Source organism: Lactuca virosa, chromosome 7 (assembly GCF_052849685.1).
Source record: "Lactuca virosa cultivar CGN04683 chromosome 7, Lactuca_virosa_CGN04683_v6, whole genome shotgun sequence".
NCBI lineage: Eukaryota > Viridiplantae > Streptophyta > Magnoliopsida > Asterales > Asteraceae > Lactuca > Lactuca virosa.
Window position 1 is genome coordinate 185,951,010 of NC_136432.1, and position 25,026 is coordinate 185,976,035.

General features: G+C 38.3%; 1 protein-coding gene and 1 long non-coding RNA gene across 2 annotated transcripts; one reads left to right on the forward strand and one right to left on the reverse strand.

Annotated features, from left to right (window-relative positions):
* Nucleotides 1-1,457: 1,457 nt before the first annotated feature.
* Nucleotides 1,458-2,572, reverse strand: LOC145125649 (uncharacterized). The gene is made up of 2 exons (XR_013716094.1): nt 2,491-2,572; nt 1,458-2,403 (listed from the first exon to the last, which is right to left on the reverse strand). It is a non-coding gene; the product is annotated as an uncharacterized LOC145125649 (long non-coding RNA).
* Nucleotides 2,573-17,011: 14,439 nt separating this feature from the next.
* Nucleotides 17,012-19,059, forward strand: LOC145125305 (beta-1,2-N-acetylglucosaminyltransferase II). Its single transcript, XM_079060777.1, has one exon. It carries the CDS (start codon nt 17,598-17,600, stop codon nt 18,918-18,920), a length of 1,323 nt encoding a protein of 440 aa, XP_078916903.1. The 5' UTR covers nt 17,012-17,597; the 3' UTR covers nt 18,921-19,059.
* The last annotated feature ends 5,967 nt before the right edge of the window (nt 19,060-25,026 follow it).

Below are 25,026 nucleotides of genomic sequence, written 5' to 3' on the forward strand. Positions count from 1 at the left end.
CCCTTTTTATAAAAAAAAATGATTCTCTTTTGAAAACTTTCATACCAAGTCCTCAGTTTGAGTTCAGACACACCCGGAAGTATGTCCGAATCCCTCAAACCAAGGCTCTGATACCAACTTGTAACATCTAAAATTTAAGACTAAAAATTTCATTTTTAATATAAGAAAACACTTAATAACTTTGTTCCAGACATTGAAAACATTTCATTTAGAACAAATATCAGAGTCTAATCCCAAAGATCACATAATGCGGAATAATATGGGTGAATGCGCTACGATCGTCCCGAGCTTTTTTTCTTGAAAACTGAAGATACCCGAAACCAAAACTGTAAACTGTAAGTACGAAGCTTAGTGAGTTCCCCAGAGTCTAATCCCAGAGTCTAATCCCAAAGATCACATTGTACGAAGCTTTTTTTCTTGAAAACTGAAGATACCCGAAACCTAGGATGAGTTAGTGTTGGGAGCAATAGTAGTAGTGAAAGGGACTTGATGGAGTCGAGGTAACTCTTGAGGAAAGTACGGATAGATGTGGAAGATAGTATGGATCCGTACTACTGGAAGCAGAGGATTCGTACTCGATTCAAGAGGGGCCAAGACAAAACCAGGGAACTTGTAGAGTGTGTGCGATCCCTCAGCAGTGATGTGTATTCTAATAGTTATGTGATATGCTTTTCAGCATGGTGACACTGCGAGAGAGACCAGTGGGCGGGTCAGGCGTCGGAGAGGGATCAGGCTCAGGTTCAGGGACCGAGCAGCTCGAGGAGCGTATGAGAGAGTTTGTATCAGCGGAGGTTACGCGCAGCATACTAGATCTAGGCCTGTCAATTCGGGCAGTCGTTTCGTGTATTTGCGTAACACGACACGACACAAATTTTTTTTGCATAACCCGAAAACGACACGACACGACGTTGTGTTTTTTTCCCCAACACGAACACGAATCTATTAAAAAACCGACAAACACGACTTACACGACAACACAACAAAAGTAGCACAAAATTTTCTTTTGTTTAATCAATTCATGCTTAAAAAACGACAAACACGACAATACGATAAAATAACAAAAAATACCAATATCCTGAAATTAATACATGCTTAAAACGACAAACACGACAAAAAAACATAATATTGTACTAAATGTCCTCAACTTTATAAGATAAAATAGAAACGCATTCAACTACTCTTGTAGTCTTGTATAACAAACACGACAAAGTAGCCAAGAAATGTAAACAAATAGCAGTAAATTTCGAAAAACTACTCTTGTAGTCTATCAAGTCAGAAATAAGAAAGAAATGTAAACACGTAGCAGTAAATTTCGAAAAACTTTGCAGTGAAGTAAGAAATAAACGAATATATTACCATAAAGTCAAAAATAAGAAAAAAATCTAAACACATAGCATTAACTTTCGAAAAACATGAAGCCATAAAATAAAGTCACAAATAGGAAAGGAAATCTAAGCTTGTAATAGAGACATATTTTGCCATAGAATAAATATAATACCAATTATAACTACAACATGTTTTTTTTTGAAAGAGAAATAAACGAAAAGGTAAAAGTCAAGTTGTACTTGGACTTTTATTATTATTACAATCATAGCCTTGAAACAACTTCTTTCAGAAAATACCACAATTAAAGCACCTGCAGTTGAGATTGAACAACTCAAACAGAAAGTAGCCAAGATTATAGAGTCAAAAGAGCAATTAGAAAGTGAAAACAAAAGGCTGAGAGAATAGAGCTCATATGCCAATGAATTAGCCTCTGCTGCTGCAAAAAAGCTTAAGATGTTGTCTGAACAAGTCGTGAAGCTAATGAACCAAGGTGTTGTAAATTATATTTGTTGCAAAGTAAGCGAAATGATTAGAGCATGTTATAAAAACAAGAAACCAAATCATACATGATACATACACCGATACACCATACATTATGCAGTCAGAAAAGAGAACACGCATCAAGGAATTTTGAAAAACATATATATTCTGCAATCAGAAAGATATATAAAGAAGGAATAATTGTTGATGCCTTGTAACAATAAATCAGAGCATATTAGGCAACAAAAGAAACACAGAAGGAATCATTGTTGATGTCTTATACTAATGAGTAAAGATAATAAGAGGAGATGAATTAGGGTTTGACAGCAAATCAGAAAATATAGCTATATGATCGATAAGCTAGACTAAAAAAGAACACAAAGTAAGGAATTTTGATTGATGAAAAACATTACCGTGATGATTGATGAAGAACAAAAGAAATCGCCAAGATAGTTTTGATGAAGAAATCGGTCGGTCGCTATGTTCTGTCGATGTGTTCTACTGTTCGTGCTCGAAATCGATGTTAATTGATAATGTAGAGGATTGGAGAGATGGTAGAGGCGATACTAGATAGTATCAGAGCAACCATAATCTGCACTGCAATTACTCAAATATATAATCGTGGATGGAGATTGAAGATCCGATGGAATATGAATCGGAAGAGTAAAGACTGAAGAGGCGTACGTGAAATCGTGAATCGTTTAATTGATTTTTGCCAGTGCCGAGGGAACTTTTCTTGGAATTTTATAAAGTTATTAAACCAAAGAGACGCTTCACTTCTAAACATTTAAACAAATATATATATACTTTAAAATAATTATACTTACATTTTCAAATATATTATTTAATAAAAGCGTAAGTCGGTTGTATCTTGTGTCAAACTCGTTTTATTGTCGTGTTATATGTGAGCTTTTAATCGTGTTTGAGTCGTGTTACTTTCGTGTCAATTTCGTGCTAATTTCGTGCCAATTTTTTAACTCGAACACGACACGACACGACGCCGTGTTTTTTTTTACTAACACGAACACGACACGAACACGAATTCGAATTTCGATTTCGTCCAAATTTCGTTTCGTGTCGTATATTCTTGTCGTGTCGTGGCATGTTTTGACAGGCCTAACTAGATCAGACTCCTGTGATCTTTGGCACGGTCAAGGAGGGTGTACTGGAGATCTTGGATGAGAGGCTGGGAGCCTTCCGTATCGAGATGATGGCCTTGATGGGAGCGCGTACCTTGACATTCCGAGAGTTTAGAGCTTGCGGAGCACCAGATTATCATGGGGCTAGGGACCCCATTGCTAGCAGCAGGTGGTTGGCCGATGTCGCCAATGCATTCCGTACGAGCCGGTGTCCCGAGGGGGACAAGGTCAGACTCGCCTCCTGTCTTCTGAAGGACAGAGCGAGGGATTGGTGGGAGGAGGTTGGTAATGCCTTGGGGGATGATGCCGCGTTGGACGCGATGACATGGGGTGATTTCTCGGCCAGGTTCAGGGCTGAGTTCTCACCGACTATTGAGGTGCAGCAGTTGGCACGGAAGTTTCAGGATTTGACACAGACTACTGAGACTGTGGCGGAGATCACCGCCAAGTTCAGGGAGAGGGCCCTTCTTGTTCCGCAGTATGTCGCAGATGAGGAGATGAAGAAGGCCCGATATCAAGAGATGTTGAGGGATGACATCAGGCAGTTTGTGAGCAGGTCCAGCTGCAAGACACTGGAGGACATGATTGCTTGTGCCAAAGAGAGAGAGATTGATTTGGAGTTAGAGAGGAAGAGGAAACCGGATGAGATTCAGGTAGCCACAGCTTCAGGCAAGAGACCCAAGGGGTTAGATTCGAGATCGAGGGATTTCTAGAGCCGCAGCCGCTGTGGCAAGTGTGGCAGGATGCATGAGGGTACGTGCAGGAGCGGTAGTGGTGGTGATTCAAGCTGCTTCAAGTGCGGCCAGACTGGCCATTACAGCAGAGATTGTACAGCTACCATTACTCAGGGCTCAGACCTGATATGTTTTCATTGCAGTCAGCGGGGCCACAAGAAGGCCCAGTGTCCCAGTTTGTTTTCGGCAGGACGGGTGATAGCACCTGCCCCTGCAACTTTGAGGATCACGGACGGCCGTCAGGGCCGAGCAGAGGCGCCTGCGGTAGGAGGCAGGGCTTTTCAGATGACTACCATGGAGGTGTGAGCAGCGCCGGACATTGCAGGTGTGTGTCTTTCATTTCTCTGTTAACTTTTATTCATGATTATATTGTTATGGTTCTGCATCGCTATTGGTATAAGTATCTCCGAATTGTGTGGCTTGCTTGTGATTTAGTTAAATGCCATCTGCATGCCTTGGATATTAAAATGGTAGTTAGGGGTTGTGCCCTATTGGAGCAGGTTACTTAGGATGCAGTAACTATAGCATGCTTATGTGGAACTCAGTAGTGTCCCGCTAGCTTCAGGAAGGTGTTATTGAGTGATGGATTGGTTAGATCCCTAGCTGTGGCAAGCTTGGGTTTTTCAGCAGATTGATTGCGGAATGGTAGAAAAGATTGGGAATTCTTCTCGAGCATTGAGCAGTGAGGTATAAGCAGGATCAAAGTGGGGGAGAACCCTCCGAGTGTACAAGGGTAAGAGCACACAGATCCAGAATGAGTACGCGGCCTCTGAGAAGGAAAGAAAGTAGCACAACGATTGATGGATTGAGGAGTTCAGGGTTGGGAGTTTGACAAACTTGTTGGATTAATGTCTAAGTCCATAACTATATTTGGTATGTACTTGACCCGACCCGGCATGGTCCATTTGGGTTGCACTTCACCGGCACAATTTATATGGATAGTCTTTTGAGAATAGTATATTTATGATTTATATTAATATATTATAAGTTCTAATATATTAATATGGAATCATATTATTTAATTAGTATTGATCAAGAATTAATTTAGAATTAATTAAGTGATAAAAAAGAACTAATTAAATATGGACTCTTATATATATGGAATGGGCCAAGTTCATTTAGGTTGGGCTAAGCTTTCATGGATGGTCCATGGAGCTTTTAGCCCATGGATCCTATGTAAATGAAAGGTCATGGGTATTAGGTTTACATGGATGTAACTCTAATCCTCCATAATATATAAAGGGGTCATTGGCTCACAAAATTGGTACAAGTGTGTGAAAATAAGAGTGGACCGATTTTAGTGTGCATACATATTCTCTCAAGTTCTTCCAAGGTGTTTTGGTGATTTGTGATTCCATTTGAGGCTTCCACACTATTGGGGCTAAGCTCTTAAAGCTTGAAGACATCAAGCTACATCAAAAGGTATGTCATCTAACTAGAACTTTGTAGTATAGGTGCTTCATAATATGCTAGTTAGGATGAAACCTTGGAATAGTTAATATTTGCATGTATAATAGAGAAAACATAGATCCAAGGTTTATAGGGTTGCATGTACATCATAGGAGTGTTAGAATGCTCAAAACCTAACAGTGGTATCAGAGACGTGGGTTGTTTTCTGTTATATTGATGCAAATGTATTTTTTTTTCAAGTTGAAAGAAAAAAAAAGAAAAAAAAAACATGAAGTTTGTCAAATTTTATGATAATTACTTGATTTTATGAAAAACTAATTATTTATAAAATTTGAGTCACTTTACTACAAGAGTTGAATTAGGTCAATTTATTAAAAGATAGAATGATATGATTATTTTATTTTTTTTGTTTTAAAAGTTTGATCTAAATGGTTTTAAGGAGTTACAAATTTTGTCATAAAATTTTGAAACTCAAAAGTTTTTTTGAAGTTATGATCTTAAGAGTTTTGAAACTTCCATAAGTTATAGATGTGAAATGTCTCATTTATTAACTCTTTAGGTTATGAATTCCAAGAGTCTTCAAAGGATAATTGTCAAAGTTTCAAGATTTGTATTAGTTTATATGATTATCTAATTTCTTGAAAATTGTTGATGTGAATTATCTTTACTTATGAGTTTAATCTAGATCATAGAAAAATTATTTGATTATTGTGTTAATTGGAATATTTGATCTTAATGGTTTTTATGAACTCCATAACTTGTCCTCAAGTTATGGAAAGTGAAGAGTTTTTCTTTTTAAAGTGTCATTAAGTCTCATAGGTTATGAAAATAGAAGAGTCACTATTTTTAATGACATCATTAAATGATTTAATGTCTTCCATAACTTGTCCTCAAGTTATGGAACTTGAATTTTTTTTTCATTAAACCTTAATTAAACTCATAAGTTATGAAATGAAAAGTTTTGAATAGTTTCAAAACTTGCCCTCAAGTTTTGGAATTTGTAAAGTTTTCACTTATGAATATTTTAATTCCAAGTTAAGCCCTTAGAATTTTAAAAGTTAAAATTCAACCCTTATACTTTATAATATTATAAGTTAATAATATTTATATATATATGTATAAGAGTAAAGTCGTCTTACCATTAGTAGGCCTCATTCACGAAGCCGGTCTATAAGGGGGGTATAAGGTTACTGCCTATAAAATGGCAGTTTAATGGGTGTCCACTCTCACCCACCGCTTCCTTGACCGGTGGAGGGTCGTTAGCCGAACGGGTAGGACAAGGACTATAGTTCTCCCTTCATTAAAAGTATTAATGATAAATACTAAGTAACTAAACTGTTATTAATACCCAATCTTAGTTACTTAGGAAAATGTGAATAAGGTGCTAATCCATGAAATTACACTTTGCACTTTGTTTAAGCTGTTAGTGGAGCGTGTGTGGTTAACCGGCACACTAACATGGACTTAACAAGGTAGGCAAAGGGTAACTTAATGTTTATCATAGTATCGTTGGAGCGTGTGTGGTTAACCGGCACATCCATTGAGGGGTAAATATTAAGGGTACCAATTATATTTGCATGGTTACTTCACACCTTGTTTTGTGATCCTCGGCATCCCAGTCACAAAACCTGAAGGGCACACTCGAGATTGAAACATGCCATTGAAAAGTTCAATGAATCTCAAAAGAATCTACGAGTTTCAAAACCAATTAAAACCTAATAATACATTTCGTTTATCTTGGTGGAAATTGGTGAATCGTCATTCACCTACCTTCAAATATTTTATAGCTTGGATTACGGCATCCCTCTTCCAAGTTATAAAATAGTTTGTTGCGTCCTAGCCTTAATATATCATATTGGGTGTTATATTAAGGACTTAAATCAACTTTACGTGAATTTCTCCCATTGTTGATGTCTGGTTTAGACAACAATGATCTTCCCAAACCAAGCTTTCCTAATGAATATGACTTCCCGAGTTTGGCTCATGGAAGTCATACTTCTCTTCCTCCACCTCCTCCAATTATTCTCCCTAACCCACAAGTTCAAGGTCACTCAAGCCCTAATGGCAAGCAAGGTCTATGTGTGATCACATCTTAGAGATGAAGTCACATATTGACAAGCCGGGAGAGTTGGGTGTCAAAGTCTTGAGAAAGTTGGATGTTCAATCACTTTCTAAGTCACATAGTGAGTTCCTTTGGGACTACTATGAAACAGACTATGACATGAACCTTAATGATCATATCTATTTGCTTGGTGTTGCTGAATCAGCAATGATTTGGAACGATAGTAAAGCAAATTTGATTAGAAGATCAACTTCCCAAAAACTTTATGGACAGTGACAATGGTGACACTGGAAATCCAGAAAAAGAATTCTCTTCCCAATGGAAAGGGATTGGCCATAGTCAACCCGGTTGACCAAATGGTAAAGAGAAAGGCTAAGTCTGAGATAGTCCCATTACCAAAGGATCCATATGTTTATTTTGCCAAAGGAAGGGGCGTTGATTGCAAAGCTGCCAAATTTACCTAAGGATGTTAAAGTCAATAAGTTTGACTCTACATCAGGTAGAGCCCATTATCTAACTCTGTTAAGTTCTATTCTGAGATCCTCATTACATGATGTGACTGGGTCACATGTTGATGTTTTAAGAATCAAAGAATAGAGAGAAATCTTAAAGGAAGTATATGCTGATTCTGATCGCGAAGGTGGATTTCGATCGCATCAGAATTTTGAGCAGTTGCTTAAGAAGTTATGATATATTGCTAAGGAATAGATAACAACAATTTTCCATGTGGATTGTAAGGATAAGTTTTTCCGCAAAGTTTTAAAATAAAAGAAAATTGTTTAATTTTATTTATTTGAAGTATCCTTACAATGACATTTGTGGAAAATTGTTGCTTATATGATTCCACTGACAGCAATATTGGAAAATGGATTTGATTCTTTCATTTGTGGTAGTGTCTAAATTTACCAAATCAGGAAAGTTCCTCATCGCCCAAGTTTCAATTGGACCGAAACTTGGAATCATGCAAGTTGAATAGTATGATGAATGAGAACTTTCAAGCATTGGAAAATCAAGACTAATTACTTGTTCACATGGATGTGTGAGTCAAGTGAAGGACTAAAGGGATCGAGTACACATTCTTGTGCACTGGTCATGTCCACCAAAAAGCTCGTTAAGACTATTTGATTTACTAAAGTTTAGTAAATATGGTTATACTTACATGGTTAAGTATAATTCTGAAACATGGGAAAAGTCTCAATGTATGGCAGAACGAATGGGAAGAATCAAATTAGGCAGAAAGATAAAAGTTTCTCAAATCTGAAAAGATGGGAGAGTACTTTAGTATCATGTTTGTGATCATCTTAATGATTTAGAAATCATATCACAATTAGTCCTCTAAAGGTCATCTTAGTGCATTCTTATGACTAAGAAGAGGAGTCATGAATTGTTGAAATGGTTAGATCAGGAAGATGAGTCATACTTCGTTCCAAAACAATTCTTAGAGTCATACTCCAAGATTGTAACTTGAGTGACATATCTTAAAGAAAGGTTTAAAACACTTGTCAAATGTAAGAGTAAAAGTGTCCTACTCTTGTACATTTGAAATTGGTAAGTTGTGATGTTTTGGATAAAACAAAGACCAACTAAGGCCAATTGTGTGAAGTGTTTGTCTTGATAAAGAATCCGTACTATCTCTTGAATATTTGGCAAGATAGTCTTATATGTCAAGAGGACAGTGGGAGTCTTAAAGATCCTAAAAAGAATTTCAAGAACTAATCAAGAATAAAACCTGAGGTTCTTCACTAGCACACGACTTGAGGTTTATAACCTATCATGTTGACATATTCTGTGCCCATTCCAGTTAAAGTTGGCTTTGCATAGGAGTTCTGAAAGTTCTCAATTGGTTGCATAACAACTTGGAAGCAATGGCAGGCCCTGTACTGCCAGGTGGCAAGAAGTTAAGATTGCATAAGTTCAGTCCATATGAGTTTGGATTTGTCATTATCCTTGTCTTGTGACTATGGTTTTGACGATTCACATGGATAAGAACACATACACCATAAAATCTAAGGGTCATAAGGTTTCTCTCCGATTCATGAAAATGATGGTGAGGAAACACTTCCACCAAGTAGATTTGAAGCAGATGGCAAAAGGTCTAAACAATTGAGACTATGATTACGGCATCCCTTTTCATAGTTCTGAAATTGTTTAGACACACATGCATGCTATCTAAGGAAAGGTGTATGATTTTGATAAAGTTTTATCAAAGCATCTCGTATCAGAAATCTGAACTTTGGTAAGAAAGTGAATAAAGTATTGATTTCTAGAAGTCCAGCTGATTTCTGAGTACATGTCAAAGCTAGTGGGAGCATAAGTGTTATGCTAATAATCATCATGTTAGTGGCAGCATGATAATTATTATTAGTGTTGCAAGTTAGCAATGTTAATTATAGAAAACAAAAGTTTCAATTCGTGAGGCTGCAGGGATTGAAAAAGTTGTTTTGCTATAATTAAGGGAGAGGATATACTTCATTTCAGTTCTAAAGGCTTAGATTGAGACCTTAATCATCTTTAGTCAAGAATATATATATGAATTTCATGTTGGATTGGTTCAACTTAAGGAAATTCTATATATTGCGTTCTTAAAATTCGATTATGATTACGACATCCCTCTTCATAGTCAAATTTTGAAAACATGGCAAATAAAAATATTGTAGCAAAAGACTGGTCTAGAATCATGTCTTTATGTGAGACATCATGAATCGTGTACCATTTGCTTTGAGTACAGGATTGATTGCATGTGCTATAATATTTGTCATTTCTAAATTTTTCCAAATGCCCAGAGGCATTAAGAAGGGAAAAGGTCTAGAATTGGATATGACTAAAATGATTAAGCAATTGTCGAGGACAATCTGAGGTTTACCAAAGATTGGTTGCTCAGGGACAGTTGGAAGTATAGTGCTAATTTTGGAAGGACCATATTGACATATTCTGAAAAGAGGCATCTCTTATTCAGAAGTGATAGTCAAAATGAGAATATGGAGTTGTCTCCATAGGTGGAAGTTATCTGTGTAAGATTAGAAAACTTAATGCAAGAAGCATGTCCAAAGCAATGTACTTTGAATATGAGACTTAGTTTCCATGGAGTTGATCTCCATTGGAATACCTTATAATGACTGTTGACAAGTCTTTGTGACTTTGTACATATTCATTACAGGAGGGTCAGTGCATATAAGTTTAAAATCTAAACAGATTTCGATAAATGATAGGAATTTGAAATTCTCACATTTTTCGATAAGGATTTGGGAGTGTGAAATTAGAATCATTGAAATTATGTTCAATTGGTTTATTTCACAAAGTAAGGATCATAGACAAACATAGAGTGCATACTTGGTGTATGGCAAAGCTATTGTTTAAGAAAAACATAGTGTACATGCTTGGAGCATGGGACAACTAGTGTTTTTAATTCAAGTATAAAGTTGATAAAACCAAAACAATGAATAATGAGTAATCAGTATGGTGATAAATAAAAGTGTTTATTTATATTCATAAGGTTTGATACCATATTTGATTCATTTATTCTTGTGTTTCACTTTGCATGTTTTGACTTCCAGAATAACTAAGTCGCTCTTCCTGAATGATTAAGTTATTCAAACCATCCACAGTCGGTCATATGTTGGAAGTAGATATGAATCAAGACTGTCATGGGTTGGTTTGTAGAGGTCCAAGTTGGTGGACAAAGTGGTGCTACAACACTCATGAGTGCTCATAAGTTCTGAGTATTGGATTCAACCCGCGCTCATTTGAATCACTTCATGGATTTTATCACGAGTGATCATGAGCCGATAATATCTTATATTCTTCAAACCTAGAGATATGAGTTGTTACTATGAGTTGGTTATACATTGATTGCACGAAAACGCATTTGGTAACTCGATGTTATAAAACGTGCCTTTGTGTATGATTCAACAAGTAGTAGAACAAGCCATATGGGTTGAAGTTTATCCATTCCTTTTACCTTCGGGATAAAAGCGATATATGTGGGCCCCTCGATGATTTAGCGATGACACATGTGAGTGCTTGGCCAAGCCAGGACTGATTTGATTTGTTCAATCAGTCAGTCATCATAAATCGAAAATCGGGAAACAACAAATGGACAGAGAGAATGATTATAATCCATGTCTCAGTCCATATGATATCTGGAATGGAGGAATATATGATCCCTTATCTAATGGACAAGTCATTGACAAGGTCAGAGTTCGACATCGGCTTTAAGAGCTACGATTGCCAGTTAGGTTTTGAAGTCATACTCAATAATAGTTTTAGACTTATCCAAGTGGGAGACTGTTGGATTAATGTCTAAGTCCATAACTATATTTGGTATGTACTTGACCCGACCCGGCATGGTCCATTTGGGTTGCACTTCACCGGTACAATTTATATGGACAGTCTTTTGAGAATAGTATATTTATGATTTATATTAATATATTATAAGTTCTAATATATTAATATGGAATCATATTATTTAATTAGTATTGATCAAGAATTAATTTAGAATTAATTAAGTGATCAAAAAGAACTAATTAAATATGGACCCTTATATATATGGAATGAGCCAAGTTCATTTAGGTTGGGCTAAGCTTTCATGGATGGTCCATGGAGCTTTTAGCCCATGGATCCTATGTAAATGAAAGGTCATGGGTATTAGGGTTTACATGGATGTAACCCTAATCCTCCATAATATATAAAGGGGTCCTTGGCTCACAAAATTGGTACAAGTGTGTGAAAATAAGAGTGGGCCGATTTTAGTGTGCATACATATTCTCTCAAGTTCTTCCAAGGTGTTTTGGTGATTTGTGATTCCATTTGAGGCTTCCACACTATTGGGGCTAAGCTCTTAAAGCTTGAAGACATCAAGCTACATCAAAAGGTATGTCATCTAACTAGAACTTTGTAGTATAGGTGCTTCATAATATGCTAGTTAGGATGAAACCTTGGAATAGTTAATATTTGCATGTATAATAGAGAAAACATAGATCCAAGGTTTATAGGGTTGCATGTACACCATAGGAGTGTTAGAATGCTCAAAACCTAACAAAACTTCCCAACAGTTAGTTCATGTAATCGAGATGGTTAGTAACTGGTTGGGAATTCAGGTTGGAGGATCGCCTGTAGGACTTGAGTGAGTCGGAATGAAGATTTTGAGAACAGTTAGCATGGGATGCTTTCGTGTTAGTAGTCAGTGGCAGAGACAACATGTAGAGCATGGTAGAGCGGCGGGGGAGCCGCAACATTTTTCCCAACAGCAAGTTAGTGGCGGAAGTGATGTAAGACTGCGGGTAAGCCGTAGCATTCTCTAGCAGCTTAGTTAGCGGAGAATGGGCGGAGGCCCGTATCTCCTAGTTAGCGGAGTTTGGGCGAGGCCCTTATCTCTTAGTGATCAAGGTGGGGATCAGGAAAGGGTAGTTCGTTGAGATTAGTATGGAGTGGACCTTCGTAGCCCTAAAGAGGTGAGACCTTGGGAGAGGCTGCTCCAGGATACAGTTGGGTGAGACCCGTGGGCGAGGCCCGTATTATAGTAGCAACATGGGTGAAACCTAGGAGCAGGGTTGCTCAGTAGTATAGTCGGGTGAGACTCGTGGGCGAGGCTCGTGAGATTTTAGCAGCACAGGTGGGACCTGCTAGGGACCGTAGGGTCAGGGCAGGGGATCGAGGATCCCAGGACCTGTAGCGCCAGAGTGGCAGAGTAGATAGAGCAGTAATAGATAGCCGAAGTTTCTTCGGAAGTCGCTGGGAGCGGCTAGGAGATTGTGTTGGGTGTAGTGACCGGTGGGAGTTCGGTAATCCAGTGATGGACAGATTAGTTGGGACCTGGGGTGGTCTCAGTGCATCCGGAAGGCGGATAAGGGACAACATAACTTTCAGCTAGTGCCAGTGATGATAGAAGGACTATGGGGTAAGGCAGATATTTGACTAAGGGTGTTGCGCCTCTCACAGCAGGGTTGGATAATCTCAGAGGGAAGGGTTTGACCATGTTGCGCAGCTCTCGTTTGAGTCTTAACCGTTGCATGGATGAATCCTTTACTCGAAGGATTACCTGAACCATTCGCTGGGATGGGTACTCAACATTATATTGTAAGTAGTAAGAAGTATTTAGTGTGTACGGCAGCCGTAACCAGCACTGGGAGTGGCTGGAGTATTGGATATCGTGAAGGGTATGTCCTTCACAGTGGTAGGGGAAGTGGTTAGTTATGGGAAGTAGCCTTGGGAAGGCCAGAAAACGCGCAAGTCAAAGGGGAGTGAACCCCTAAGGGGTTCAGTATGGGTGCTCGGGGAGTACTGGAAAGATTACCAACGAAACAGGATGTGTTCTCTGGACGGTGGAGGATTGCTATTACAAGGATTAGGGTTGGTATGCATGACCGGGCGGAAGGCCAGCGGAAGTAGTCAGCGGGTGTTAGATTTTTCAAGCAGGGTGTTGAAAGCAGATTGCAGGACGATTGGCCGTAGAGAACTTCGAGGACGAAGTTTAGTTTAAGTGGGGGAGAGTTGTAACACCCAGAATCAGAAAGACCAAGAAAAGAAAGGAAAAACTCTAAGTCAAGGAGTCGACTCGTCGAGTCCAGGGAAGAACTCAACGAGTCGGAGCGGGATCCGGGTCATAGAGTAAGTGACCGACTCGGCGAGTCGGCAAGTGGACTCGGCGAGTCTGGTCTGGGCAAGAAAAAACCCTAATCTTAGGGTTTGCACCCTATATAAAGAACATCATATCCCTCCCTCAGCCTCTTTACCATCCTTTTGAGATCCAGAAACCCTAAATCGTGAGTGAGAGTCCTTGGGAGCTTAGATAAGTGGTTTTTGTGAAGAGATCTTGAAGATCAAGAAGCTTGGATCAAGGGGATTTACAGAGATTTGGATTACTCTTCAGTGGGAGGTCATCTTGGAGGTAATAAGCTGTTACCTTCACCCTTTTTGCATCTAGATCTATTCTTGAATGAGATTTTAGGGCTATTTTGGTAAAATTGAGATCTATTTCGGGTTTGGGGCTTAGATCTGAGGTTGCTACTTCAGATCTAGGGTTGTGATGGTCCAGAATGTCTTAAAGCAGCAGTCAATGAATTGTTGGTGAAGCCCCTTTGTCTTAAACCCTAGCCCTAGAGTGTTTTGGGCCTTTAGCTCCTTGGTTTCACGTAAAGTTTGCAACTTTACGTGGGGGTTAGACTTTAGAAGAGTGGATCTATGGGTTGGAGCCCCTGCATGGCTCGAAAAGCCACTATATGGATTAAGGACTGAAGAGACTCGGAGAGTCACATGGGTGGACTCGGCGAGTTGTATGATGATGGGCAGGGACTCGACGAGTTGGAAGAACAACTCGGCGAGTCTGTTGAAGATTGCCGTGGACTCGGCGAGTCTGTTGAAGATTGTCGTGGACTCGGCGAGTCTGTTCTTGAACTCGACGAGTCAGGTCGCAGACCCCCCAACCTCTTCTGGTTAAGGCACAGATTAGTGAGTTGAGTGGTGACTCAGTGAGTTGGACAGGATGGGACTCAGAGATTGTTGAACTCGACGAGTCTTGGGGTGACTCAGCGAGTTGAGTCGTATTATGAGAGTTTATGAGTTTAAGAAATCGGCGAGTCTATGGGTTGACTTGGCGAGTAGAGTCAATCAGGAAGGTTGACTTTGGCCAGGAGTTTGACTTTGACAGATTGACTTCAAGGGTATTATGGTAATTTGGATATTTATGTCAATGGTTCATTGATGGCTTTAGGTGTGGAGTTTAGATCAGTAATTCGGGATTGTGCTTTCGTGGGTCAGCTTCAGCAGTAGGATGTGAGTTTCCCTTTGTGTGAATGGGTCTACGGCCACAATGCCGGCCCATGTAGTTGTGAGTAGGAAGACCCGGGGGTTAGCCCTAGGCACTGTTTGCTAGCATGATATTCAGTACCAAGGTCCAATGTCGGGCGAGTGCCCAAGGAATGGTTTGCATGATAGAGTATACCTGTTGTCTGTGTGATACTTGTATGTGCCTGGTAGGGAGGTGAGTGTGGGCGAGGTCCCGTATCTCACCAATAGCAGAGTGTGGACGGTGTTTCATATCTCATTAGCAGCAGAGCAGGGGCGAGGCCCAAGGTAGGAAGGGAGTGAGTGTGGGTTGGGCCCGTATCTCACTATCAGTAGGAGTGTGGACGGGGTTCCATGACTCATCAGTAGCAGGACAGGGGTGGGGCCCAAGATAGACGAGGCCTTAGAACAAGAATCCAGTAGTATATGTTCAATTTGTGTGTTATGATATGATTGTATGTTAATATATGTTAGCGGGCGGGCCCAGAGACAGGCAGGGCCTAAGAGAAACAGATTTGTACACCGAGCGGGGCTCGAAGCCAGGCGGGGCCTGGAGCAGGCGGGGCTCGAGGTAGTGGGCGAGGCCCAGTATTTGCAGTATGCGATTATGTGGATGGTATGTGGTAGGTTGGGGAACTCACTAAGCTTCGTGCTTACAGTTTTTAGTTTTGGTTTCAGGTACTTCCGGTAACGGAGGGAAGAGCTCGGGATGATCGCATGACACACACCATAGATAGTCAGCCTTGGATGTTTTACTCTGATAATAAGAACATGTTTTGAATTAACACTCTGATTTTATGTTAAGAATTATATTATGGATTGGCAATTGTGGTTTAAGTAACGTTTTAAAAATGAAATTTTTAGCCGTGATTTTTGGGATGTTACAGGCGAAGGGCCTATCACAATTTCTTTTATTTTGTACATATGTTAATCAAATCAAGGGAGAAAGGGGTTGCACTTTTGTTGGATGATGATGGTTTTGAATTGATTTCTAAAGACCACAAATGGGTTTTTCTTTTGCAAATTGGAGCTGACGATGGTGGTGGAAGTGGACAACGGTGGGAGTAGGTGGTGGTCGTGGCAGACAGTGGTTGGAGTAGGTGCTGGTAACGACAAGAGAGGTGTGGGGGATGATGATGGTAGTGTGCTAAGTTGGAGATTGAAGGAAGTTGGAAATAAGGGTGAAAATTTAATTATATATGGACTTAACAACAAATTTTAACAAAGTTAGTCATAAAGACCATTTGCATGTGAAGTTTTCCATTTAAGAACCATTGGTGTGTAAGATTTGCTTCAAAGAGACCATTCACGCAAAAAAATGTTCCATATAAACTATATCGGGGGCAAAACCATTTGTGAAATTTTGTCTAAATAAAATAAAAAAATATGGGCCTAAACTGTCTAATAGAAAATAAGGGATCATAAAGTAACGTGAGGGACCAAATTTTGTTACATTCATCAAAGATGTTATATTGAAATTTCATTAAAACAAGTACTCGATATATTCCATAATACTTTTGGCATATCGGGTCATCGTGTCGTGTTTTTGTCTGACACAACACGACACGACAATGTTTTATTTAACACGATCACAACACGACACGGTGTTATGTTCTTTTCAGTAACACGAAAACAAACCAATTAAAAAACGACAAACACGACACGACAAATATAACATAAATTAAAAAATAGTTTATTTAATTAATATTTAATCGTATATAACACGACAAAAACGAAAAAAAACGACAAACAAATGCTAAATCGTGTCAATTTCGTATCGAAATTTAAATACAAACACGATACGACACGACGTTGTGTTTTTTAGACTTGACATGAACATGAATTTAAATTTTAGTTTGAGTCACAATTTCTTTTATGTCATGTCGCCCCTAATTTAATATGAAAAATAATACGCCATAAAGTATAAAATACTAAAAGCAGTAAAAAGAAAAATTCTTAATAAAGAGACGTTATAACTTGTGAATGAGTTACGAATAAAAAATATTTTCTTAAATTAAAATATATCCATTACACTAGCATTGACCGTTTACTTTGTATACAATACGATCAACATCGGCACATAATGACTTTGAATCTTGAGTCCTCCATTTAACCGGTTCTTGAAGTTTCCGAACATTTGATTACCATCTACTCTTTTACAACCTATCAATTCATCAATGCCTCATCCCTTTCTCCGGTTATTCCAAAGTTTTGATTTTGTTTCTCTCAATAATTCTGTTCCACTTAACTATTCTCTTGCTTAATCTTTACTATTCTTCATTCCACTGTCGAGTATTCAACGACTCCGCCATTGACCTCCCTCCATCTTCCACGATTCTTGATCATACACCGGTTCGACCAATGATCTCCTACTATCATCATATTCTTTATTCAGATTCTGAGTAACACGCAAAACCCATTTCCCTGATCTCAAACTACGCGAATTTCAAGCATAAACCCTAGTTCATCCTTTCTGGGTTTTACGATTTGAGTAGCAGCAGTCGCCGGAGAACGTGATTTGAGGTTCTTAACGCTCACCCTTTTTCTCATTAACTGTCTACTGTATCGGGCTACTTTCAATTTTCAATTTTGTTAGGTTAGAAACAGATGGGTTTCTTAGGTTACTGTTAGATCTCGTATCATGTCCGATAACTGTTTGTGAAAATGTCTAGAAATTATATCGATAGAGCCATGGCTTCTTACAAGAAACCCCGTATAAGAGATGGAGCTGTTCGTCGCTTCCTTTTTGTAATATCCTTAACTATAACCGGGGTTCTTTTGCTATTCTTCCTCGTTGCGATGAATTATTCAAACAGTGGGTTATATCAAGAAAACACAGTTGAAATCGATGTTACTAGTGGAGTAATCTATAACATCTCTGGTTCGATCGAGTCGATCAAGCTTCCCAAACATAATTATTTATCAAAAATGTTGGAGAAGAAGAACCAATTACCCCCAAGAAACATCGATTTGTATCCAAATCTTGCCAAAGATCGTATCATAATCGTTCTCTACGTTCACAATCGTCCCCAATATCTCAAATTAGTTGTCGACAGCCTTTCTCATGTGTCAGGCATCAATGAAACTTTATTAATCGTAAGCCACGATGGATACTTCGAAGAAATGAACAAGATTATCGAAGGTATCAAATTTTGTCAAGTCAAACAAGTCTTCGCTCCTTTTTCACCTCATATTTTCCCCAACTATTTCCCTGGTGTATCCCCTAATGATTGCAAAGAAAAAGACGACCCCATAGCCAAAAACTGTGAAGGAACTACTGATCAATACGGGAATCACAGGTCACCAAAGATTGTGTCTTTAAAACACCATTGGTGGTGGATGATGAACACCATATGGGATGGTCTTCAAGAGACAATCAATCATTCGGGTGATATTCTTTTCATAGAAGAAGATCATTTCATTTTCCCAAATGCTTATAGAAATTTGAAGATGCTTACAGATTTGAAATCCTCAAAATGTCCCGATTGTTATGCGGCGAATCTTGCTCCAAGTAATGTGAAGTCAAGAGGTGAAGGGTGGGATACTTTGATAGCAGAAAGAATGGGGAACATTGGGTACACATTTAATCGAACAGTTTGGAGGAGAATACATAGAAAAGCTAAAGAGTTTTGTTTTTTTGATGATTATAATTGGGATATAACAATGTGGGTGACTGTTTATCCTTCTTTTGGTGGTCCGGTTTACTCTATGCGTGGGCCCCGGGCAAGTGCGGTTCATTTTGGGAAATGTGGGTTGCATCAAGGTCAAGGGGAACAAGCTGCTTGTGTTGATAATGGTGTGGTGAATATTGAGGTTGAAGAGATTGATAAGGTGGTGAATGTTAAACCAGAGTGGGGTGTTCATGTTTTTCGTAATCAAGAAGGGTATCAAGCTGGATTTAGAGGGTGGGGTGGGTGGGGGGATAAAAGAGATCATCAATTGTGTTTGGATTTTGCTAAAATGTATCATTTGAGGATCAAAAAGTAGTATTGAATTTGTTGTCAACGGTATGATTAATCAAATATTTTGTTGTATGAAGCTAAAATTATTAGTTATTTTTTGTGATTTGTATTATGACATACGTGTTATTTTCGTTTCTTGAAATGGAATAAAGTTTTGTTTACTATCTTGTGCTTATCAAAGTCTTGATCTTTTGAGTTATAAATTATAAAAAGATATAGGGATATTAACCAAAGTAATTATTAGGAATGAGATTGTTAACAAAAAGGCAAAACTACAAAAGTGGTCCTGTGGCATGTATTTTTTCGTCAGGTTTAGTTCAAATTTTGATTTTTTTGGTTTTGTGGTCTTTTTAAACTAGTTTTTGTTGTGAATTTGGTCCCTCTATAACTGTAATACCCTTAGGGCATTTATTTTTTTATTTTTCTTTCATTTTTTTAATCTAATACTTATTTATTTATTTAAACAATACAAAAAATAAGAGTCTCTCACACACACATATGTGCGGCAATTAGTTACAACCTACCACCCCCTTGTATGACCAACAACCACCTAGCTCCATCTACAACACTCCAGATAAAAACAAATAGCGCTCCAGATAAAAACAAATATCAAATTATTCAAGTACGAAAAGGGAAAACAAAATCATATATTTTACATTATAGGCGGAGATAACCAAGATCTCATCCTTTTATTTATTTATTTATTTTTTTTGGAGGTGGTTGTACTAAAGGTCGGAGCTAATCTGTATAATATAATCATCAACGATATCAAATCACAACAAATTAGAGATGATGAATCGATGCTAGATCTTTGATGGCAGTGTGTTGATTTGGAAGGAGTGTGACAATGAATTCATATTGATTTCTATTCGAATGAAAGAGTTGATGTTTTGATGGTGCTTTCATTTCACCTCGGATGAACGCAAGAAGATTGTGATGTTGGTGGGTTAACAAGAGTGCTTGATCTGAAGAGGTTAAAATCGAGGAAAATTGTTGTTTGTGGAATATGAGGGTAGTGATGAACGAGTTTTAACCTCCGATGATTTGCAATGTTTCGGAACGATTTGTGGTTTAGATGTCTGCATCCCTAAAAATCCCTCCCCTCCCACCGCCTCGATATGAAATCACATGATCTCACAAATCCTCCATCTCCCCTTCAGCTCTAACAATAAAAATAAAAAACGAATTGAGCCCCAAAACTTTTCTCTTTCCTTTTGATAAACCCCAACACAGCACAACTCTTCACTATCAGAGTTGAGTTCGCCACCAAAACCCTCCACATTGACGGAAAGCTCATCATGTTTTAAATCAGGGATACTTCCGGCTACAAGAAAGTTTGATCCATCACAGACTCTATAACGTCCCAAAAATAAGACCTAAAAATTTCATTTTTAAATTAATAAAATCAGTATTCCAGAAACACCATCATAAAAATCCAGGTAAAACAAATGTATCAATCATCACATCATATCAGAGTAAGTCAAGAAAATACGGAACGAGGTGTGTGTATGCACTGCAATTATCCCGAGCTCTTTCATTTGAAAATCGAAGTACCAGAAACATAAACTGAAAACCATAAGCACAAAACATAGTGAGTTCCCCAAAATACCACATATCATACATATATTTGTCATGGGTTACCTCCATGGTCTTTTCCCTGAAATGTCATGGGCTACCCCCATGGTCTGACATCTAAGTGTCATGGGCTACCCATATGATCTTTCCTTGAAATGTCACAGGCTGCCCCAATGGCCTGACATCCAAGTGTCATGAGCTACCCCCATGGTCTTTCATACAAATGTCACGGGCTACCCCTGAGGTCTTCCAAGCAAGTATCACAAAGACAACTATCATTCCACATAACAAGTAATGGGTCGGCATTGGTGTGTTTGACCCATTGATGAGAAAAGTCACCTCAGGCAGCTAAAACCCACAGATAATCTCTGACTACAGATCCGCTAAAAAAATCTCACGCTATCAGTTAACATCAAATTAATAATTGGGTCTCGACTCACACTAAGAGTCCAAATTAGGGTAAAAGACCTCTTCACCCTTTTCCCCACTTGGCCCAAAGCCTAGGCCCAAATTCCAAATAAACACCCACGGCCCAAATATAGAACAATTTTCCAAATCGGGCCCAAACCCTTTTATGGGCGTTAAACCAAGGTCCAAAAATATTCTTAGTCCAAAAACACTTGAATTCTGATGGCCTAACGTGGCCCAAGACAGATAATGCCCCGCGTACTCACCAAGACAAATAATTTCCAACGTGGCCTAGCCCAAAACCGAAGCCCCTAATAAAAGAGACCTAATGCCCCACGTACTCACCAACTTGGCCAACTTTCCCATTTAAGATCTTAATTGATTAAGACCACGACCCAAGCTCATATTTGACTTCCTTTAGGTGGTTAATCACATAAAATTGCCAACTTTATGTGCATGCATGGCTTAATGAAGCTCTTAAAGCTCAAAAGGACTTAATAGATGACTTAATGCATGCATAAGACCATATGCACCATAAAGCTTGCACCTTTAAGCTTAAGAAACTCATAATAGGACCATATCTAAAAGGATAAACCCCACAACCTACTTTACTCATCAAACTAACCCAAAAGGGACCCAAAAACATAAAAACCATGACATGAAGAGATCTAATCAAGGAGAAGACAAGGTATGAACTTGATACCTCAAAAGACTTGCAAAATGAGTGATGATTCTGGATCTCTAAGCCTCACACTAAGCCATGCACCTTCAATCTTCTTCAATCTCTTCAAAATGAGCAAAATAAGCACCAACTTCTCCTTAAGAGCTCAAAGACACAACAATGGAGGCTAAGGGTCTAAATTTAGGGTTTAGGAGGTATGCAGGCTGGTAAAGAGGCCAACCCTAGGGACTTATCGAACTTAAATAGCGTGCAACATCTCAAAACTAGGGTTTCATTAAACCCTCGTACGCCCAACGTAATCCTCGTACGCCCAGCGTACGAGGACTCGGTCTCGCGATCAATCCTTCTTAGTACGCTAAGCGTACACCAGTATACTCCCCGCGTACTGAACTTTGCACTAGTACACCCTGTGTACTCCCTATGTACGCCCTGCATACTAGGGTTATCCTTAAACCCTATAATCCTCCGAAATCCATAACTTCTTCATTATAAATCCAATTTCGACGATCCTTATATCCATGAAAAGGTAACGAGAAGCTCTACGCTTTTATCAACTCATATTTTCCTTCAAATTTCCTAAACAAAAATCCAATTTCCATAAAAGCCCGAGCTGACTCTTTACCAAAATACTAATTGGCTCCAAAACACAAACCGAACACCCGAATCATCTAAATTACGTCACCCACATCCAAATGGGTCCAAATCTCATTTCCTCAAAAGTCCTAAGCCCAATAATACCCGATCTTTGGTCACCACCCCAAAATAGGAAACGATTCGGGACAGGGCGTTACAAACGCCTACTACCGTGGTGCAACCAGCGCACTCCAAGTCTACGATGTTACTTTTTGACGGAGGTCTGGAAGTCATTTGCTGAGAAAGAATCTTTGTATTTTATTGAGACATCTGCTTTGAGAGATACGAATGTGGAGAAAGCGTTTACTGAAATTGTTGATTGAATTATCAGAATCAAATTTGTAGGAAGAAGGCAATTATTTTTAACCCATTGGGAAGAAGAAACCGATGGAGGGATGGGTTTTTTCTTAACTGATGAGAGAGAGAGGCCCTCTTTTTTTGTATTGTTTAAATTAATAAATAAGTATTAGATTAAAAAATGAAAGAAAAATAAAAAATAAATACCCCAAGGGTATTACAGTCATTTTGGTTTACTGAGAGACCAAATCCGCAACAAAACTAGCTCAAAATGACCATGAAGCCAAAAAAGTCAAGGTTTTTACTAAACCTTAGAAAAAATGCATACCACAGGGACCATTTTTGCAATTTTTTCTAACAAAAATGACCTAAGTTTTCTATCTTTCGTGATAATGACCATTTTGTTCGAGTTATTCTGCATTGATCAACGACAATTGTTCGGAATGGTTTATTCTGCATCGATCAACAACAATAGACCCTCGAAATCCCATTAAAATTGGGAAAGGTGATAGTCATGCATCCACAAGGAGTAGGGCAACTGTGTCACAAAGATAACCTCTAACATATGTGATTGGTGCATGCAGAAAAGATGAACACACAAAGAAAGTATATGAAATCTAAGTTATAAGATATAAACATGATATAATCAATCTTTTGAGCATATTGATCTGAGACCTGCAAAATGAGTCACAACAAAAAAGACCAAGTCTATAGGAGCCGTAAAAACCAAGATTCTACAAAACGTGCCATGGTTTTGAAGTTTGTATTTGACGTCACATTAAAATATCGTTTTAAGTCATATATGTATATAAAAATGAATAACAATAATATATATATATATATATATATATATATATATATATATATATATATATATATATATAGAGAGAGAGAGAGAGAGAGGAAGAATCATTTGAGAACTCATAATTTCCCGAGAACCCGAGAACTAAAAGTGGACCGTCAGATTAAAAAAAGTAAGAGCTAAGATTGTTTATGGCACTTTTGTAAATAAATGGGAATAAAAACACGGGAGGGTATCTTAATAATATAACATAAGGGCATTCAGGGGATTTAGAAATTAGCCCAAATAAACATATCAGATCCTAGTCTCTTTCTATCGCTCGTTCTTTCTCCCCATTCTTCAACGACTCCATTGACGTCCTCCCTAATTCCATCGATCATCTCCCTCCTTCCGCCTGTAACGCCCACCCTACCTCTGTCAACGACCACCACGGTCTAGGATTTGTCCGTCGATCTTTGATTTTTCGTGCTCCCGAAGGCAGCGATCCCGAAACCCTAGTCGACAGAATCCATTCATGTATTCGCAAGTGAAGAGTTTTCTCCAGAACTTCCTCATTTCTGTCGTGTGGTAAAAGAGAATGATGAGAAAGTTCCTCTATCAGGTTGTGTAAGGGTGAATTGATTGGGTGCAGGGCTTTTGGTCAAGTGTATATGGGCATGAATCTCGATTCTGGAGAGCTTATTGTTGTTAAACGGGTTTAAAATTTAATTTCATTTGCCTCCATTTTGGTGTTCTGATTCTGATTTGAGCTTTGATTTTGATTACTCTGTTTTCAAGTTTCAATTGTTGTTAACTGTGCGTCTACAGAGAAGACTTAGGTTTGGATGCTATGTTTATTTAAGCTAACTGTTAATGTGTAAGATTTGCTTTAGTTAGTCTTTGCTAGATTCAATTAATATCTACACACTATAATCTATTTATATGTGCAATTATTTTATCAGATAGTAATTTTATAGATATTTTTGATGTTAAATTTGTGCACCATGAATAAATTATTCAAGTAAGTATGTGAAGCAGAACTTTTAGACATGGTGTTTTCACTGTATACAAATATTCACAAATATTGTGGTGGAGAAGAATGCATATTTGACATGTCAAGGAGGTTAATAACTATGCAGGCAGAGCTCGGTTTGAAATTCATACCTGAAGTATCATCTGTGATGTTATCATTGTTTGTTAACCTCATTCACTCAGAGATTGAACACATACAACTGTCAATATTAAAACTGGTTCTGGATCTTATAAAGTGGAAAATCGGAAATGGTAAATCTGGTCAACTCTTTTTGACTTTTAGTTTTCAGCCACCCTTGCATCATATTGTAATTTCCGTACCTCCTCCTTGTACACCTGCAGAGACCAACAAAGTATATTTTGAAATGATATAACTAAAGGTGGAAAAATGATATACACCTGCAGAGACCAACAAACATGTATATGTGTTTTAAAGGGCACTGTCGGAAGATTCACCTGGAATGAGTGTATTACCACAAACTGAATACATTGCAAATCATGAACCTAAAAACTGGATACACCAAATCAGGCCTGTAAAGTAAGCTTTTCCCTAGTTTCAATATAAATTCACAAAATTACCTAGTTTTAATCATGTGATTCACATATAAATCACATGTAATTCACATATGAATTACATCTAATTCACATGTAAATCACATGTAATTCACATATGAAATACATGTAAATCACATATGAATTACATGTGATTCACATGTAAATCAT